This window comes from Tigriopus californicus, chromosome 10 (genome assembly GCF_007210705.1).
Source record: "Tigriopus californicus strain San Diego chromosome 10, Tcal_SD_v2.1, whole genome shotgun sequence".
Taxonomy (NCBI): Eukaryota; Metazoa; Arthropoda; class Copepoda; order Harpacticoida; family Harpacticidae; genus Tigriopus; species Tigriopus californicus.
Window position 1 is genome coordinate 11,793,241 of NC_081449.1, and position 20,763 is coordinate 11,814,003.

Consider the following 20,763-nt stretch of genomic DNA (forward strand, 5'->3'; position numbering starts at 1 on the left):
AAAAGTCTTGCTTTGTTTTCTTGTGTTAGGTTCAGCCACAGTTAAAATTTTACTAGCCGGTAAGTTATGGAATTTGGCAATGTATGTTGAGTAAAGAACGAAGGATCGCATTTGTACTCTAGGAACATATGAAGTATAAGAAGTAAATTCAGACTCCCTTACAAACTTATGCGATAAAAGGTGATAAAAAGTTCCAAAATTATGATCGAATACCAGGCGGAAGAGAAACTTGGAATGTTCTTCCGCTAAAGCTGCTAATGCGAAATTATAGAAATGAAACGAAGAGCTTTGGTAATTTTGAGCTCTGCGATAGTCCTTCATTCTAATCCAGTCCATTGAATCTAAAGTTCCTTAGTAACAAAAGGTGCATTAGCTTGATTGAATACCAAAAGCTGTATTTCTGAGAGTAAGTCTTAAGAGCTTACTTTAGGCTACTTGAATTACGGTTGATATTATCTGCCAACCAGGGATGATTTGAAAATGGTCTCATTGGCAAAGCAACACAAAATCTATAAGCCGCAGATTTGTTGTTATGATGAAACGCACACGATGAGCAAGTCTTGGTTACCTTTTTTGAACCAGGCATAAATAAGTTAAATAACTTTGGTAGTTTGCCCCGATGGTTAAACTTGAATTATGGAACATTACGGGACAGTACAGTCTTTAGCCATCAAAAGTTTCTCACCCAATGCAACTTTTCAGTGATGGATCACTCAACAGTCAAAACTCGTGTTTATCTTCCTGCCTTCACTTTTTGCATTGGTCATGTTTGCTGCATAATTTTTTGCCAACAATCACGAATGAGTAGTGTTGAATCATTCTTGTTCCATTTGCTTTGCAGCAATTTCATAGTTCCAACTACGTTGTGACTCTGAGGTAAAAGAAGAATAAAAGCAGAACCACTTCTCTGGAGGTTTTCTGTATTTCGAAACTACACCCTATGATGCTTCAAGCCCTCTGAATCGGACCCAAAGTCTCAAGTTGAGCAAAATATCTAAAGTCAGGTGGGGTTCCGATGAGAACGAGCCATAGCAAGCAAGGTGGTGCCAAATCCAGAGCTTCTAAATGTTATGACAATGAATTAGACAAACTGCAGTACATCCTCCTTATTCATTGACATTCCAAGAAGATTTGTTTCGAAAACAAAACAGCCCGCCTTTGCGTTGTTGTCCGGACTGAAAAGTGGGGATGCAATGGCTTAGGATCAATCCACCCAACATTTGACCTGAGCAAAATATCCAGGGTTGAAGCGAGAAAAGGGGGGGGGAATTGATGTGGGACGGAAAGTTTGAAAGTATAACCGCTGGCCAAAGAAAGGTTGGACAAGGAATCAATCACGTTGGCCTGACTTGTCTCTCGCTCGGATAATGGACAGACGACTACGAGCGTGAGGACAGATGCACTCACTTGCACTGAGAGCAAGAAGATTTTCTCAATAGATAGAGCTTGTACTCATGTGCCCACAACGACCAGCATGACCAATGAGTGAACAAGCAAGCATTACCGCCATGTTTCGGTCCTAATATATTTCTGCTCCTTTTCGGACTCGACTCCTTGTTAAGAGTGGTGTGTGATTTTTGCGGCCCCTAGTTTGCATGCTTTCGTCAAGTTGAACTTTAATGCTCCTTTATATACATGAAGCTAAGGTAAACCCTTCAAAGTGTGCGAAACACCGGAAGATATGGCCCATGTGGGGCAAGTTCCTAAAATCCAGCAAATCAATCTTTTGTACTTGGGAAGACTCGCTTTTTCCCTCTCTCTTCTTTTGTCGGAATTCATGTGGAAATGGGGACCATGTGGCTAATCGGTAGGTGGTGTTGTTCCACAGCAATGCCATTGCGCCATAAGTAAACAACACGTATGTTCTACCTCACGACAAGAAAAGGCAGTTTTATTTAACTATCAAATCATAGCGACAAGAAATGGAGCCTCAAAGAGGTGATATATCACACTCACCGCAAGGCGTTCTGACACCCACCTCAATTTTGGTTGAGCATTGTAATCTCGGGACTGAGTGATTGTGAGTTCTCTCGATCGTAGTACTTACCGAATTGAAGAGCCCAAATTGGATTCAATAGGTTGAGACAAAGGAGGATCCTGGGCCATCGGTGCTTTTGCTTCATCATCGTGGCCAAACCTGGAAGGACAAGTGGCGAGGTTAAACCTAAATTAGTGGCTCCCCATCGTTCTTTTATGCCTGGGCACATGTTGTTCAATGAGGGGAAAACAATGCACCACTTAATTGCATCTGTGTTCCACGGTTTCTGGGTCAAAAGGAGCATTTTTGTTGTTCTCTGCCCCACTGAAACTAACCTGATGATAGCCGCAGAACACTATTTACGAAAAGAGAGCAGCAATTATTCATTCCAGGTTTCGCTTGCCAGACTTCGCGACCAAGTGAATACAACAAGAGTGGTTTAGATTGCCCAAAACTTGGTTTGCACGACGACTGCTCGTTCTATTTTCGCTGGAAATGTGAACTTGGAATATGAAGCAAATTGGGATCATGGAAGTGGGTTATTTTACGTACCCGTCGAGTTTTCAAAAACATAACCGACTGGTCAGGGAATACTAGCCAACCAGACACCACAACAAAGAATCTACAGAGCTCATTTTTCATAAGCACTATCATAATGGACCACAGCTTATTCCCTCAGCACAGTTCTTTTCCAGCCTACATACGGCTCAATGTGAGTTACACCCCAGGAAAAACGTGTGTGCTGGATCCATTTTGGAGTGCCCTGTTCAGTGTAAAGCACAAGCCTGGCCTCATTTTGCATTTACTTTGAGGTTTGGGACGTTTTGACGTTTGATGACAGATCAGAGGACAGGGATTGTCTGCAATGCAAATCCTCTATCTTCAATAGTTCATGCCCTATTTCACGAGACCAACAAGAAAAATCTCAGCTTGAACATGAAGAATGATAACCTGGAGAAATATCAAAATATCAATTCTACGGACCGATCCCAAACGTAAGGAAGCCTTGTCAAACTATACAGTACACTCACTGTACGTACATACGTACGTACGTAGGTACGTACAGAATAATTCCTTCTTCTCTCCGACCGAATATGAACCCCCTGACTTGAAGCCCCAGAGATGAAGTTGCAAATTTGAAGGAGGAAGGAGCAGGGGATGAGAGAAGAGAGAAGAGAGAACAAGGAGAAAGAGGTTTCCTTTCAAAATCCTCGGCCCTTTTCAACTTGAAGGCAGTCCGACCCACACGACCTCTTCCTAACCCTTTCAGATGTGGAGGAACCCTCTTTGCTTCTTCCTTCGTCTCCTTCTGCCAAGCCCGAGTATTACTTATGAAGGTACCGAGATGGATATGGTCGGCCGATGGCTTATTCCGAGCTGTCTCTAAATGTTTGCATGAATGAGTTTTTTGTTCATATCATTGTTCAAACCCCCCGAGGAGAAGCTGAAATGAAAAATGGATTCCACCTTCATAGGGAACACTGAGCGGGGAAAATATCCCACTCAATGAGAACCTTCTGGAATACCTAATTTGCAACTGGGAACAGTTCAAGAACATGAAAGAGCTCTCACCAGAATGACGGTGAAAACATCAAGTGCAGTACTAATACAGTTTGTACAATGAGCACGTAGGGTTAGAGTGCGTGAACCCGCTAGCTTTGCAAGCCATTTGTACATCAAGAGTTTTGTGTTCTTTCACTCGCGGACTAGACCTCGAAGAAAGAACTGAGGTTGGTGTCTCAAAATGTCTTGAAACCTTGCAATACGAGAGCTTTGTGCAGCACTCGACAATGATTTTCCCTCTCTTTTTGCGTGTGTCTGTTCGCTTATGGCTGCTGTATTACTAGAGTAGTGGATAGACTCCACCGACTCTAAATTGAAGAGCAGCCCCTGCACCACAAAGCATCCTTAATTTCCACATTGGGCCACGTTCAAAGAGAAACTCGTGGAAGCAGAGCTCTTCCCTCTAGCTCTCTCACGGACAATTAACGCTTTATTACTCCACAAAAAGATTTGCTGACATTTCATCCTCTTTCTCCTCCTATCCTAACCTTGTTCGCAAATACACAACATTGAGCATCCTTATTATTACGTCCTAAAAACTTATTCAATTGGAAAATGACGGCCATGTTGAGTTTGAGGCCACCCCACTCCGAGTTGCATCTTTTGCGCTTTTATCCACTTGCCTATTCGAACCAAAATCAATGCTTTCCTTGCATAGAGAGCTTTAATTAACTTTCACTGTGTGAGCTGTCGGATGAACCAGACCAGACTGGAGAATATACGAAATCAGGCTTGCATGCTACCGAGTTTAAGAATGTCATCTAGTTCTCTTAAAGTCCAATTATCCAGTGGAATGTCGTCATATTTCTGAGCAAATTAAGAGCCTATCCCCCTCTTCTTTTTATCTAGGTTAATGTGGCCTTTTTACCATTTTCGGTCGCGCTTGAGTTCTCTGACAGAACAAAATGATATTTCATGCAATTATCCTCCATTGACCTGCCGCCATTGGATTAATCAGAGACATTTCAAGTCCCAATAGCAATGACCATGTGACAATGAAATCAATGTCGAGCTGAAAAATAACATTTCTCGACTCGTTTTTCTTCGTCAAGGTGTCCCCCCCCGACATGTTCCGTTTTCTGCTCTTCTTCCTTCACTGTAGGAACGGGATGCATTCCAAGATCCAGATATTTACGTCATCAATGAAAAAAGGTCGGGTTCGTCGCTAGCGCTTAGAATTTGAACACTTGGTGGAGTGCCTTTGCCAGGCTCTCCATCTTTCTTTTGCTCTCGGTCTCAACTCTCAATCCCTGACTTGCTACCTACAAACGAAACGATAGTCTTTCTCAGTTCCTCTCTTTCCCTCTTTTTCTTTCACTCTCTCCGGAGTCGGATTCCCTGTTAAAAGTCGGACAGAACTTCATACTACCACCGATTTGGGGCAGGTTTCCATTTGAAGCCATGAGATGATCCCCTTCAATTCATAACTGAAGATTGAGCTGTTTGATCTTGTCGGGACTATGAACGGCACAGCGAATATTCTAGAACACTACATACAAATATGAGCTTGGTGTGGGGCTGCCATATTGATCTGCACGTGGAATGAATCTTAATCCGGGCGGATATATTTCTTTGAAGGGGACTCGAGGGTGAGACAAGAACAAGAGGGGTGGGTGGAGGAGACCAATATTGCTCATGCCTACGTTATGCTATATACACATACTATGTTCCATGGCCAGGACAAGATGAACTTGGCTCAAAACTTCTTTTTTGTTTCGCTCCTCAACGTGTTCCAAAAAAGTTCCATGCGTGTTGTTCAACAAAATGACGGCGGTTCCTCCTAAACGGGGATCTAACAACGAAGGAGTAGGAAGTAGGAATAGTAGTGGGACGACGAGGAGGACGGTGACGGCGATCCATAGGGAGCAACATCAGGAACATTATTTTTTCTACTCGAACTTTATTCATTTTTTACCCGTAAACTGTCAAGTTTAAAACAACAACAACCGACAAGACTTGGAGAGTGGAAGCTGAGAACCACACGGACCAAGAGGATGATGTGCTGGGCAAAAAAGGAGCTGACAATAAAAAGCCAATCATTAGGATCGAGGATGTTAGAGTTTCCAGCTTGTTATTGTAGTCCATTTCAAGGCAAATGAGATGAAAGAAAGAGAGACGTGGGCTTGCTTGGCAAGTGAAATCATTGAAGATTGACTCGATTTCATTTGACGAGATTATCTAACCGTACACGATCATATATCTTCCCTCTCTTCGTTCATATGGGGGTCCTCCCCAAGGTGAGTCTACTCTCGGCTCATTTTCGTTCCTTGTGTGGGACACCGCAAACTGACTCGTTCTCTCTTGGCTACTATCTGTGTTGTGGATGGAGTGTCCCACAATCGCTAGTTACTCCATGTACGGCCGTTCAGTTGAGCAGGGGCTGACTGGCCATGGAGTACTCGAATTTGTTCGAATTTTGGCATTGTTTCATTAGAAAGTTCGTATGGGTTACGGATATCTCTCCCATGTATGTATGTAGACTGTACATGCACACACGGAGTGGGAGCAAATTCTACCGGGTCTGAAGGTACAATGGGGTATAATGCTGAGACAAGAATCAGCATATGCTCAGCTATGCCAGCCGTTTAGGATGCAAGGAGACCTCGAGAAGACCTGGGCAGAACAAATCCTCTGGACAATTTTAGCTTTCTTCTTTCCCTTGTCGTTCGTTGTTATAGTACTTGCTCCGTCAATGAGAACTCACATGAGTGGAGGTGGCCGTGCTCACACTCGCTTTTGGGTCCTGGCATTAGCGGAGGAAGGAGGTAATAGCCTCGAAGAAGGTGGATAGAAGCATCAGTGATTAGCTCGTTGCCTCCTAGTTTCAACAGGATCCCCGCCTACACCTGGACCCAGTAGTACCCATAACCCTGTTCGCAGGCTTCCATTAGTGCGGGATTCATATCGTCGCGTTTACGAGCGGTCAAGATGTGAGTGCATGGACATGTGCCGGGATATGTGGGAGTGAGTGAGTGAGTGAGCGTTGCTGAATGAGACCAAATGAGCAACGGGAAGCCCAACTAAGGGAACGAACGACTCGCCCCGCCCATGGGTGGAAATTGTCGCTCGGGCCAAGCTCATGCTGCCTCCAAGTTAGGTGAGCCAGGGCTGGCTGAAGATCGATTTTGAAGTCGATTAGTGTCGTCCATTTCCTTGCCTAGTGGCTATAGTCAAGACCTCTCGAAGTCTGTCCTCTGGTAGCCTCCAAACCCGACTCACCTGTTCACACCATTGATGGGTTTCTTGGATAACTGTGTATACTAGTGAATGTGAAGTTACTTCAGGAAAGCCGGGAAATTGGAACACGTTCTTGGTCGGGCGGAGTCGTGGTCATGAGAGATCAAATTGCTTTGGAGAGCTTTGGCTGGGTCTAACGCACGAGATCCTCAAAGAGTCTCCTTGGATTGGTTAAACGAGACCCAATCCATGGAACCAAGTCTTTTCACCACACGATTTGAGAAAAACGCTGGCTTGCCTGAGGCAACCGATCATAATACTCAGAGGAACAAAAGAGGGAAGAAAAGGGGAGGAAGATATCAAAGCCTTTTTCCTCCTCTCTGAACCCTAGTTTCAATTTCACCTTCATACTTAAGCCTTTTTTTCTCACGCCACCCTCTCTTGATCGGCTGAGTTTACTCATCGCCTAATCAAAACGACTCGATAGTACCATACATCCACCTTCAACCCCCATTTTACAGTCACTCAAGTGTAGGTCTTCCTCAACTTCAAAAAAGACCCAGCTTAACCTGGTTTGATTAAAATTTCTTCCCTCTCTCGACAAGTCCATAATGGCGTCACACGGCATGAAACCCAGGCAAGGAATGCCATCATCAATAACCAACCTTCAGGCCCACGCTGGCACTGACTCCGGACCGCCAGCCGTCTTTGATTGGTTTTATGAAGAGTTCCTCACCCAAGTGATGACGACTGGAAATCTGTCAGAAACACTGCCTGATGAATTCATGAAGATCCAGACTGATATCGACAGGGTGGCATACGTCATGCAAGTCCGACCGTTTGTGCGCGATTTTGAGATTAGTGACAAGATTGGTCTCAAATCCATGGACAAGGCCAATCGCTATCGAGAGGAGGGCAATAAGTTGTTCCAAAGCGATCAAGCCATGCAGTCAATCTTGTTTTACAACAAGGCTTTGGCTTATGCCCCACATCCGGATCACGACCTCTACCCACATCCGGAAGCTTATCGATATCCCCAAGGGAGTGCGAGTGGAGGCAAAGGGGTACAGTTTCAAGATGAAGCCAAGGCGGGACACACTAAGTCGGGACAGAAGATGGCAGCATCGCGATATGAATCTCTCTCATTGTGCTATGCCAATCGGTCAGCTGCCTTGCGCAAGTTGTGCCAGTATGACGATTGTCTTAAAGACATCTCCCGCGCTGCCCGATTTGGATATCCCAAAGAAAACCTCTACAAGCTCTGGGAGAGGAAGGGCAAATGCTACCAGGGTCTGAAGAAATATGAATTGGCTGTGAAATGCTTTAGACAAGCGCTCGTCTCCTTGAAAGAATCATCTCTTAGTGATAATCAGAAAACCCTGAAATCGCAAGAAATTCAAGGCTGGATCAAAGACTTGCGGAGCACTCACTTCTTCCTCAACTTCGAGGACGGTAGTGACATGGGCAGTGATCAAGGTTCAGAGCCGCCACCTCAACTCATGGGAGCCACGGGTCCCATTGTCTTTGTGCCTGAGCCTGAGCCGAAGCAACGGAAAGCATCTGCCATGAACCTTCCCAATCCAGAGCCCCCGGCTCCCACACCAGAAAAGCCTTTACGGCGAAGTTTTCGACGCAAAAAGACTACATCCCAGGACAAACCAGGAACCCCTGCCCTAGGAGCCCTCCCAAGTATCCCCTCCACTGATGGAGGCGACAACCTCTCCTTAGAGTCTGCCAGTAATGATTCCCCGTCCCGGCCCACAGGCACTCAAACCAGTGCTGCCACCTCGAACAGCCCAGGGGAACTTGTCAAAGCCAGTAGTCAGATGTCCATCTCACAAATTTCCACCTCCAGTGTGAAACCCGACATTGAAGTACCGGACCTTAACTATGGCATTAACCCTCGCCTTCCCTCTGCTTCCAACGGCATTGACTTAAGATTTTCGCCGGATAAAGGGCGTTACTTTGTGGCTACCCAAGATCTCAGTCCAGGTAATTATAGAGCTTGGCCAAAAATCCACTAAAAGTGGCTAATCGTGAAATGATATGATTATTGTCACCCATTTCAGGCGATGTTGTCTTGAGAGAGGAACCCTATGCTGCAGTGTTGGAAGCAATTTTCCGAGTAAACCATTGCGCTTATTGCTTAAAGAAGACGGCAACGCCAATACCTTGTTATGAATGTGCCACAGTAAGTTAACATATCGTTGGTTGCTCTTACTTTCCAAGTGAATGGAGGGAACTTTGAGGAGAGTCCTCTGCCAAGATTTGTTAAACATACGCACGTTCCATTTTTTCCCCTTTTTGCCTTTAAGGTCCAATTCTGTTGCGAAAGTTGCCGTGATATGAGTTGGAATGAGTACCACTCGATTGAATGCGGAATTCTGGGATATCTTGAGCCATCCAAATATCTCGGCAAGATGCCGCACCTTGCCCTAAGGTAATAGGTTTACAATAAAATCGGATGCATAACGTACGACCACTACAATGGTTTCTCTTTTACCAGCCTTTTTGGCTTCAATATAACCCTCGGCAAAGATGAGACAAAATTTGGTCTGCACAAGTTGTAAGACAATGAACAAACTCCCATAAGGCTTCAAGAATGTCTGTCATGGATTTTAAAGTGATAAAGTTGCCTCATTTCTAAACTCTCGTGAGAGATTAGTGGCCCAAGTATAGTGGTCAAAATACTCCCGAGTTGGAAAGCTGGGTTGCATTGGAAACGATGTGCTCGGAAATCTGTCAAGCGGTCAAAAGGAAACGGCACTAATTATTGCCACCCATGTTTGAGCAGGCGCAATACAAACAAACTTTGCCTTTCCATGTCAACAACTATCGTAGATAACCTTGCCAGGCAAATCGCATTGACTTCGGGGGTAATCTAATGCATGATCCTTGGACGTTTGCCGTAGCATTTTTTGAATTCCCGTCATTGACCCTCCCCTTGTGCCCGTGTACGTACTTCAGAGGTACAATGCAATAGCATCTCTCGCCAGATATTCGTCTAAAACCTGGTTATTTTCATGTTCCTTATTTTTAGGATCATCACCAAGACTGGGATGCAAAACTTGATTCAACAATCTCTGGTGTCGATTCCGACTCTCAAAAATGGAGAGCAAAGCACAGCTGAAGCTGCCCAGAACGCCTTCTTCGATCCGACGAGCTATCGAGCTGTTCACAACTTGGCGACAAACACCGACAAAAGGTCATTCGAAGATTTGATCAAAAAGACGTCCGAGGCTATTTTCATGTCAAAGTGCCTCAAGTTTAACGGGTTCTTCGGAGACAAGGATTCGGCTACTCAGGACACCACTCGGGTGGAAATCTTCGTCTCCAGCTTGCTATTGCGCCATCTCCAAATCGCAGCCACCAATGGGCTCGAGATGGCTGAATGTATTCTCAAGAACAACGACGTCACCAAATTCGATATCATTCCCGTGGGCGGAGCTATATTCCCCACAATGTCCTTCTTCAACCATAGCTGCTATGCTAATGCCCAACGTCTGGGTTATCAGAACTTCCAAGTGGTGCGGATCGTCAGAAGCGTGTCAAGGGGTGAAGAGGTCAACATCGATTACGGTTTCGATTTCTATGCTCATCCATTGGAAGCCCGCCAGAAGAGGGCACAAAATCAATACCATTTCACTTGCAATTGCAAGCCTTGCCGCGAAAACTGGCCCATGTACAACGGCGTTGCCAACCGTGAGAGGAAATTCAAGGTGAAGATGACCCAAGAGGTGGCCAATGAGATCGAGAGGCAGGCTTCGGCTTATATGCTTGGCATGGATCTGCTGATCAAGCTCGATATCCCCAAAGCTCTGCCCATCTTCCGAGATCATTTGATTGTAATGAATGACTTGGTGGAGCATCCCGATGCTCGCTACATCGATTGCGAGGAAGCTTACAAACAATGCCTTTGGTTGGAGAACAGAGGTTACAGATTACCCAAAGCTGGTAATCCTAACACCCCCACCACTGCCCCGCAAGTGGCGATTGATCATACCAGATACATGTAAAGGCTAATTAGGGCGATGAAAGGACAAAGTGAAAGGATCGGCCATATTGGACAACAGCCTTGGTGAAACAACGAGTGCACCCTGTCTTTTCTTTTGCTACTCCTCAAGACGACCTGTGAACGGATGAGCCATATTTTGGCAATTGTTAAGACAGTGGTGACGAATTTCCTCTCTGAACCCATCGTTCGTACGATGGTGTGGCCCACAATAACGACTCTCATTTCTGTAATTGCTTTGTAAAAGCCGAGCTTTTAACGTTCGAGATCCAGACGGGGACGTTCTTGTCGAAGGCAGTTCCACCTTTTCCTTTCCATCCTCGTCATCTCGCAATGGTCCAGGGCAAATCTCGCGATCAAAGCCGTCTCCAACGACAACGGCAATTTCTACTTACTACAGCTATATACTATAACTTCTGGACCAACAACGACAACAACAACAACACGAACGACAGTCCGCTTCGGCTCCTTATTGTGACAAGAAGTTTCCAAGGCTGGTCAGGGCAAAGCAACAGTTGATGCACGCAAAGTGTTGCATCTCTTCAGGATGTTATTTGCGTGGCCTTGGCGATACACCTACATCCGACTCAGAGATAGATGGATACCTTAACTTGGCCTCGGGGGGAAGCTTCAATGCCTGAACTTTACATACTCCCGCTCCCTCTGAGGAACAAGTTACCTGTGCCTTATGCTCAGCCAACAAAAAAACGAGAGGAGCAAGCAATACTTGGCTCCGGCAATTTTCTTGTACTCCTCTATTTGGCAATCGTCCCAGAACGAAGATTTCCCCCAACTAATCGTTTTCAGTTAGTCTGCCCAACCGCGAACGAATTCTACCCGTCGAACGCAGGGTTGCTCGACAAAGTCTCATGTGCCCGATAAATGCCACGTTCAGTTCAGTGACGCAACAAGTCGAGGAACACTTGTACTAAACTACATTTCACACTACCCAAGGGGAAACCTGATCGAACTGAGAAGAAAGTTCCCGCTTATGAGCCAGTTAAATACATTTCTTGAAATTCTTGTCCCAAAATCTGTCGAGAGCAATTTGGCCCCTTGAATAATGGAAAATTGAGAATGGAATGAGGGAGAAATATTTTTGATGAACTTTAGAAATTTATGAGCGGTGGTAAATTTCGTAAACAGGTCCTTTCCCCCTTCCAAACATATTGCGACTTACAATAAGGAGTTCGCCGAATTTGTTCCATTTTTAAATTGATCTAATTCGGAAAAGAGCTAAAAATACCGGAAGGCAAGATCAAGAAAATGCTTCATCCTGACAAAGACATTGCCCCTCAGATTCAAATGCAATAAGTTCAAGAGCTCCAGGGACTTAAGTTGTGAAAGCGCGACTTTTTTAATCTTAAAAGGATCGTTCACCTATTCATACGTCTTCATGGGGGTTCTGGATACTACTTTGTTCATTCATCATAATCATCATAATATTAATAATTTTTCCCCTTCTCTAAATAATGAAATTTTGTTGAAACGCGACTGTCATTCGTCGTTGATCAACGAAATATAGATTTATTGTTTCAAAATCGTGGCACTTTTATTCCTATTTGCTTGCTCCCCGGTCACAAATCTCAATTTTAAGTCTAACGGACCCCCGTGACTGTTTCAAAATCGTATCTGGACCACTACTCGTGCTGTGGAATTTGTTACCCTTGAGATGCTTCAAAAGATGGACCAAAAGGGCTAGCAATCCACTCTCCCTTCCCTTTCAGACCAAGTATGTGGGTGCTTCCATTTAAATTTCAACTTGGAAATCTTACTCTACGAGTCCTCATGGAGAAGGAAATGTGAGATTTGTGACACAGAGAGGACTGGGAAAGAAGAGCAGTGGAGGGGGAATTTTTCTCATTCCGCGATTTTTCAGCATTTGTGTGAAATTTCTGGTTCATCTTGACGGAAGGAGAATGGACGGAGGGGGCGATGGAAGGCCATTCATTCTGATTTATATGGCATGTAAGCTTCTTTTATGACCACTACATTTTCAGAATCTTGTCCAGCGAGGGAAACTGAGAAACCATAATCATGCACAACAGATTTGGGTTTCATAAGGGAACTAAAGAATGAAATTTGGGTTGGAATGCACCCACGCAAGAAGAAAGTAAAGGTCAACAATGCACTTTCCCTTCACACTTAAGGGCAAATTTTGACGGACACCCTGTCCTGACCGTATGTGAATTTTTGTTCATTTCAAAACCGAGTGAGTGCCACGATCGAATTCCTGGAAATTAGACGGAAAACAAGACCAGCGTGACGCATGTCGCAACGCACGCACTCAGACCGGATATTTATTGACGACACCCCCGTCCTCAGGGATCACTAAAGATACTTACGAAGGCGAGGTGACTTGGTTTGTCCAATAAGGTGGATTTATCCTTCTTACACAGTCAGGACGACCAAGTTCAATATCTGGGAGGTAATCCCAATGCCCTTGGACCATGTGGTCCCCAATGGAGGAACAGACGATCTGTGTACAGCTGTCAAGAAAAGAGTGGAACGAATGCTGCCAGGCACCTAGTTGGTAGATACTACTAGATAGTCTTAAGCCAATCCCACAAAATGATTATCTGCCGTCGGGCGACAACCCACCAGGATTGCCAGGAAAGAATCCCATTTCATTTATGGAGGAACCTTTTTCGGGATGCATCGTTTGCTCCAGATCTGGCGCTTCTTCGAGAACCAAGGCCACTGGGATTGAATGCACTTCGTAAGAATTGTTTTGTCCTTAGACCATGTCAATTCCTTTACCATCCGGAGCTGCCCATACTTTTTTTCAAGTCATGTCTGGCTCCAGTTCATTTGCTTAGTTTTGCGGTTCAGTGTATGCAGTTCACCTAAATTCGATAGAAAGCGTGGGCTCCCCCTTATTTTTTTTGTTTTATGGCCATCAAGGAGTATTTAGCCATTGTCGACATTCAACACACGAAGGTTGGTCCCTATTCCAATGTGGTCGACGAAACATATTAACCTACCGAACTCATTCACTCACGCCAAACTTGTACCCACCAGTGTACTCACTCGAACTCCTTTTGGTTCCAATAAAAACATCTAGGGTGGCTTTCAGCAGTGCTAGATCCACCCAGTACCTTTACAATGTTGACAGAGAAGCAAATGGAACCGGGTGAAGGAGAAAGGCCATTGCGTCGAAATTCATGAGCACGACGTGGTGGACAAAAACCATGAACACCGTCCATGGACCACCATTCAATTGAGACACACATAGGTACCTCATAAAGAAGGGGAGCAATGTCTGGAACACTTTGACGAATACACTGTGTCTGGTCCCACTCTATCATATTATAAAAGGGGGGACAAAAAAAAGAAAGGAAGGAGAAAGATATTGGCAAACTTTTCGTAGAACTCATGGGATGACGTTATCAGGTGAGAAATCTTTCCAAAGGGGCTTCGTAATGGCTCTTTCCAATTGGGAACACTTTACAGTCGCAAGTCCTGAAAGCTGCCCTGAATCCAAGTTCCAACATCCAACTCGAAGACAATTGAAGTTAATCCTGGAAAGTCGCCATTAAGGCAAGTTTGTTCACTCGAGGGAGCGTCTAGGAAAATGCTCTTCCACCGACCGCTAGCTCCCGTCTCAGGGCCGTTCACAGCTTCGTAATGGGTCTATAATGTGCATGAAGGGGTTGTTGATCCTACAACGGGTTGGGTCCCCCTTTGGCCACGATTCATTCGACAAAGACTTGGCCGTATCAACACTACTACGTAGGTGGGTGGGTGTGGGCTTATTTCAAAGTCCGGTCTTGTCTCAGGGGTAATTGAACCTTTTTTGGCAGGAAGTGACGCGAGGGTTCTCCTAGTCTCTGTCAGTTAAAAGCCCGGACCAGTTTCTTTCCATTATCCGTTTTCCTCGGCTGGGTTGGACTCTTGGAAACTTTGAACCACGAAAGCACTTGATTTTTTAAACCAATGTATAGATCTCCATTCGTCTTTTCACGATTCTTAGCTGTTTTTGTTCCTAATGAGATCGATTATCCTGTAATTGTACCGCTTATTCTTTCAAGTAATGAGACCTATGATAATTTACTCTGTCAGCACTTCTTCTTCTTGAATCGTGAGTGTATTTTTTTTTTGTTTTGTCCATGTGTCAGTGTCTTTTTTTGTATTCCCTTCAACACTAGCTCGTGACATACATTCAAAATCCCATGGAACCCAGAGGGTTGAAACCTAATACCCTAGTGACAACAGGGGGTTTATTTCACTGAAAATTGGAACAAAAACTGCTTCACACCAAGCGGCACTTTCTTTCCTCAGTCTGTCTCATTGCACACTTGCAGCAATTAAGTAAGATATGGAGTTAACAAGCATAGTATGAAACAGTGCATTGTTATAATCTCAGCATGAGACCCAATATGACCCGATCTACTGCTAAAGGCACAGACCACTCAAATTGTGGTTCCCACTTTCCACGCGGGATTATGTACGTACGGTAGCATTCTGAGGCAGTTAGTGTGCATATGGGCGGTTGCATGCCGTTGGTCATTTGTTTGGCATCTCGTTGTTAATGTTCCCCTTGGTGAGATCGATGCCTTAACGAAGAAACGAAACGAAAAGAACCGGATAGTGATCGATTGGACCCTCGGATCCATTTCAGGCATATCATGAGAGACCACCTCAAATGGAACAGTTACTCAATTTACGCTATGTCACGCAACATCAGCAAGTGCATGAACCCTGCACATTGCTAGTAGCCACAATATGCAGCATGCAGCGTGCTTCTTGAGGTAGTGAGAAGATTGAAAGATCCTTTCATTTGGTGGCCAAAGGGTCGGACTCGGAAAAAAAGTAACCAGTGCTCACCGGCCACAACAATGTTAGTGCGTTGGTTAGCAAGAGCCTTACACTGGGGGTAACAATGGGAATTTATTGGTTCTTAGATCCAAAGGGGAAGGCTCAACAAAAAGGCTCCTTCCCACTTGCTAACTACAGGGAAACATTCTGGGATATGTATATCTTAGAAAACGGTTTTCTCCGTGGAGACACAGCCTCGTTCTTTGACTCTCTGCTTGTTTTGGCCCCACACGTACAGTTTATTCTTCGTGGGCTGCATCGTTTATCTTGATTATACTCCTCAATCCTTTAGCGGGGCGTGGTCTGAATGTCGCCTGAATTTCGAACTTGTCTAAGAGGACGTAACTCAGAGAATATTAAGACGCACCTGGGAACCAGATTGCTTTCAATGTCCTCCCGTTAAGTTTGTTAGCTCTCCTGATAAAGATGGAGGACAAGATCAATAAATCACCACCATTAAGGTAATGTGTATCCTACCGACCCTACCCTTGACGACTTGATAGCCTTTTCACAATCAGAATTAGATCATGTCTTCTTATGAATGAGTTCCTTGATGAAACATTGATTTGGAACGGAATGAAAACAGCTTAATCAACGCATTCATTTGGAAGTATGAATACATGATAACGATATTAGAAATGTACCCCCTTGACAATTCTTCCATATGTGCATGGAGTGTTTGCTTAAGACGAAAGTAAACGACATATTTGCCCATGGACATCAAAGGATGCCGAGGCATTTGCGAGTAGGAGCCTACATCATATTGGATATGAAATACTGACGTAAACTTACTATACATACAAGTAAGGGTGGTTCATGGCCCTCCAAATCATGCATTTTGTTTTGTGCGTGTTGGGAGGAGGGGAAACAGAACAGAAACTGATCGACAGACAGCCAAAGAAAACCTGGCTTATGGAAGTGTCAAAAGCTTTTGCTTTGACGTGATGTGAGGGAATATTGGATATGTCAAAGGGAGATCATCAAGCCTACGAGTGTGCTCAACAACAAAGAGATCAAAGACGGTCATCTACCACTTCACAGCTAGTAGTTGAACAAGCTCTATGTACACACGCACGTGTATTATATTAGATAGAAATGGGCTCTCTTTGACCGATCGTATTCGTTGAGAGAATTATTTAACCGTGGTGTTTTCGTTACCGGCCAAGGTTGTCTAATGTATCCACTACCAACGCATCTGTGGAACCATCCTTTCCCTATGGCAAGATTTAGAATGCACGCATTACATCAGAATACCGGCCAAGGACGCCCCGTTGCGAAAACCTTTACAAAAAGGCGATCTAGATCCAAGATGATCAATGTATGCACTAAATCCTGTGATTGAATGCAGAAGAGATATTGTACATGGCGTGTACCGAGTGTTGTGGATGCACATATTACTTTTGCGAAGGACCTGTACGTGGCTCAATTGTAAGAAATGGAGAGAGATCTGCTTTCAAAGTTACTCATCAGGTCTGGATTAAGTGGATTGAAAACTCAAGACCTTAGTAACTACCTAGTTCACGATCAATTCAAATGTCATACTTAGGATCATAAGGCGAAACTCGTTTTGAACAATGACTACAACATTAGATTACAGATACAATTGGAGCGCAATATTACTTACTGATTGATTATCAACCTGTTAATCGCTCTTTGAGAAAGGGGGACATGGTTCGATCACATGCACATGGATCACAAATGCAAGCATTGAACAATATTCAGCCCGCTGAAACAACACCAAAAGTCAACACTCGTTATTGGTTTAACAGCATTTTTGTGGCTGTAATTAAAACCATCGCGAGCCCTCTGGATTCGCTTTTGGCATTAGACGCCATAAAACCGGGATGGTTTGTCATAAAACTACGTGGTGTGCCAACAAATGTCGTTGTTTCTATCAATCAAGGTTCCAGTATGTCCTTAAGCTCAAGGGCTTGGATTTACTTCGCAACACGACAGCTTGGAAAGTTTTTAATGTCCAATGCCCGTCTTCAGTCCCAAACAGAAAATATTTCCAATGCCCACATTAATTGGTAGGAGCTATCATCATTTTAGTATTCTATTCTACAGTCCATGGGCATTGGTACACATGAGTGATCCAATTGCTCCAAATATTCCACAGGCATCGTCTTTCACTAACCCAACAATCCATTCAGAAATAACAAATTGTAGGAACAATAGCCGCCTGCTGCCTACTTGCCATTGTTCGATAAATCGATAAGCAAATGTATTTGTTTGACTGGGAGCTTAGAAGGTGGACGTCCATTTTACCCCCACGCGCAGCAAAAGAAATAGAACGACAACGGGTCGTTTTTGCCCTTTCCTAGGGGAGAGGGAGGCTTGGAGAGGCCAAATGCTTGAGGGTGGTTGGGCTCTTTGGCGGGGTGGGATGGGTGGTTGGTTACAAAGGGTGGGATGGCCAGTGAGGTCCAATCTCAACCCTGGGAAAGTGGGTCTTGTCTTCGCCGTACAACACTTGGAAGCGACAGAGTTTCGGAACAAGTGTAAGGGTTGTCCAATGCAAATCATGTACAACATGCCTTATCAGATCTGGGGCTGTCAATCACATCCTCTCAACCCTTTATCACCCAGGATTCAAGAGCAGTGCTCTAAACTAGTGCTGTGGCACCAACAAAGGAAAGCAAATTATCGTAGCAGCAGTCTTGCATTTGCTTTTAGCCTCAGTTGTACATAATGAAGGTCTCCCCTCTGAAATCAATCATGATTGACACAATAACACCTGAAAGGTCCCGCAATGTAATAAATTTATCGCGGTCTTGACAAGGGTTCGAATGCAACCCGTTGAACCCGAAATATCCCCCTCTTTCCGACCTCCATTCCACTCTCTTGATCTGGAGTTGACAGGTCTTGCCTGCGAGATGGAAGTGACCAAGGCGAAAAGCCTGACTGGTTTGACTGACCATTCCTTAAACCAACGAAAAGACCCCCACCACCATTGATCCATCCGAAGTTGAGACCACTCACCCTCACCGGCCGAAAACTTTCCTGATGGACCAGATAAATCCCGTTCACCCCTGTGAGTTCACAAGGTCCTACCACTTCAACTCGCTCAAGTTCCAATCTACACTTTTTGCCGGAGACCTTTTCAATTTCCGCTTTGGAGCCACTTTTGAGGTCGATTTTGTTCGCCTGTATGTCTCCATGCTCATGTACTTGAAGGCGGCTAACTTATATTAGTAACTCAAATTTCGACGGAACCTCATTATCTGCACCAAAAAAAGGTTAAATGGTTCTCCCAACCAATGTGTCCCTAAAAAACAAAGTGCCAAGACAAAATTGATGTTTTTAACCCTCCTGCTCTTGTGACCTCTGCGGGAAGAATTTGAGAATCAATTATTCAAAGGTGTTTTCGACTTGTTGCTTCCAGTGGTCGTGAACACCCCTTGAGTGGCTGTCAGAGAACTCTTCAGTAGAGAGTAATTCACTTCTCGATCGCTGGAACCAAAAATATTTCTTGTGGCTCATCCTTTCTACCCATCCAATGTACATGGTTAGAAAAGCTTCTTGTCTCTACTTGTTTTCGTCAAGTTTGGTGCCCTGTTTTCACACTTTGAGCATTGAAGGATGATCGAAGAATGGGTTTGCACTTGCGAAACAAAGAGTAACCTAACATGGAAGGGAAAAGAGCCACAAACTTTCAAGTTGTGCCACAAAAGTTGGAAATTGCTCAATAATCAACTCCAGCCTAGTGCTGACAAACTTTTGCTCCCATACATTCAGAGAACCCAACGAGATGAAGTTGTTGCAGACTCGAGGAAAAAGATGTCAGTTCCCGCTCTCTCTTCCTCTCAGAAGAACAAGATGAAATTTGTGGAACGTTTCGCTTTGTCATGCAATTATTTCGAGAGAGGCAAAAGAACATCTTCACACCTTCAAACCATTAGGAAAATATGATCTACCCACAATAATCAACTCACCTGTACTGACGTATGTCAAGATGATTGATCAATTATCTTCCTTATTATATGGACTATGTTGGAAAATACATATTTCACTCAAGGCTTCCTTCATCCACCGGACCGTTTTTCACCAATGAACTATTAAAAAAAGCACTACTGTACTGTAATCCATTCAAATGCACAGCATATCGGACACCAAAGTCAAGAAAGACTCGAACTTAGTCAAAGCTTTTTAGGCCAAAGCACACTTGTGTGAAATCACTTTTATAGAATGCACCGAAGCTGATCCCTTCTGTTCCCTTGTTAGATCCTCGCTCAACTGGAGACCTCTGAGGAACACTTGAGAGCCTTTTGGGAAGCCTGGAAGACGCTCGCTTTTAGTGAGGAACACGAAGAACGAGGAGAAGCGCCAGTTGTGGACCACGTCTTGCTTTGTTCCCCGTTAACCCAATACCCACCTTTCCTGAGAGAGGGGGAGCCTTCTTCGAGTGGACAGGAGCGGGAACGATGAGGCAAAGGTTTGTTCGTCCACCTCAATCTCAAAATAACTGTGCATGACTGAAAAAGGCTTTTTGGCTTGAGTACGAAGGGGAACAATTGCTATTGGTTCGTATTTCCAGGGCTCAATTTTTCCAACCATTATGAACTAATTTTCAACGAAAGAATGAGATATTGGCCCCCAAAGACGGTATTGTTATGCCGTTTAGCCTTAGAAATATGTTCAACACTCTTCAATTGTAAGTTGCAATGCTTTGTGCAAATATTCATGCTGTCAAACTTTCAATCTTGGCTTTTCCTTTGGTTTGTTAAACACGCCACAAACCGGACCGTAAAAGTGTAATTGCAGATTTTGGCAACATGGCACGTCGTTCCATTTGTAGCGATGTAAATAGCCCTTATGAAACTGCAATAGCAAAAAAATATTCGATCTTGATCTGTCATTCTTTTTCTTTCATATACTTGTAAATGAAACAAATATTTATTTTTCACCTTCAATTTTTATACAATGTGTAGGCGTAGACAAGGGTTCTCGTAGTTTTAAATGGTCTGCAGACCCCTTAAGTAATATATTGCGAACATTTGCAGCTAAAATCCCTTGGCAGACTTCAATTGCTGAAATACCCCTAACCTCGAGAATTTTGAAATAGGTTGAAGTAGAGCCCTCTAGGTTGAAGCATTCTGAACGGAGCTTTGTCGACGTCAGTTCGTTCCAATGCTTATTTGTTTAGGGTAGTTGTACATTCACAGATAAGACACACTCACAAATTCAAGGATATTTCCATTTATAAAAACGTTTT

General features: G+C 44.2%; 2 protein-coding genes across 2 annotated transcripts in view; one reads left to right on the forward strand and one right to left on the reverse strand.

Annotated features, from left to right (window-relative positions):
- The window catches only part of LOC131887895 (discoidin domain-containing receptor 2-like), a 38,077-nt gene extending 18,076 nt beyond the window's left edge, over window positions 1-20,001 (reverse strand). The window contains exons 1-2 of the mRNA XM_059236621.1: window positions 19,484-20,001; window positions 2,048-2,137 (exon numbers count right to left, since the gene is read on the reverse strand). Of these exons, the coding sequence (XP_059092604.1) occupies window positions 2,048-2,126 (79 nt within the window). The 5' untranslated portion in view covers window positions 2,127-2,137; window positions 19,484-20,001. The remainder of the gene's footprint in view (window positions 1-2,047; window positions 2,138-19,483) is intronic.
- LOC131887896 (SET and MYND domain-containing protein 4-like) lies at window positions 6,570-12,271 on the forward strand. The gene is made up of 4 exons (XM_059236622.1): window positions 6,570-8,710; window positions 8,788-8,909; window positions 9,034-9,158; window positions 9,759-12,271. The coding sequence occupies exons 1-4, from the start codon at window positions 7,330-7,332 to the stop codon at window positions 10,732-10,734; spliced, it is 2,604 nt and encodes an 867-aa protein (XP_059092605.1). The 5' UTR covers window positions 6,570-7,329; the 3' UTR covers window positions 10,735-12,271.
- Window positions 20,002-20,763: the final 762 nt, after the last annotated feature.

Coding starts and splice junctions, on each gene's coding strand:
- LOC131887896 (XM_059236622.1), top strand. CDS start 7,330: ATGGCGTCACACGGCATGAAACCCAGGCAAGGAATGCCATCATCAATA. Junction 8,711..8,787: donor TACCCAAGATCTCAGTCCAG/GTAATTATAGAG, acceptor CACCCATTTCAG/GCGATGTTGTCTTGAGAGAG. Junction 8,910..9,033: donor CTTGTTATGAATGTGCCACA/GTAAGTTAACAT, acceptor TTTGCCTTTAAG/GTCCAATTCTGTTGCGAAAG.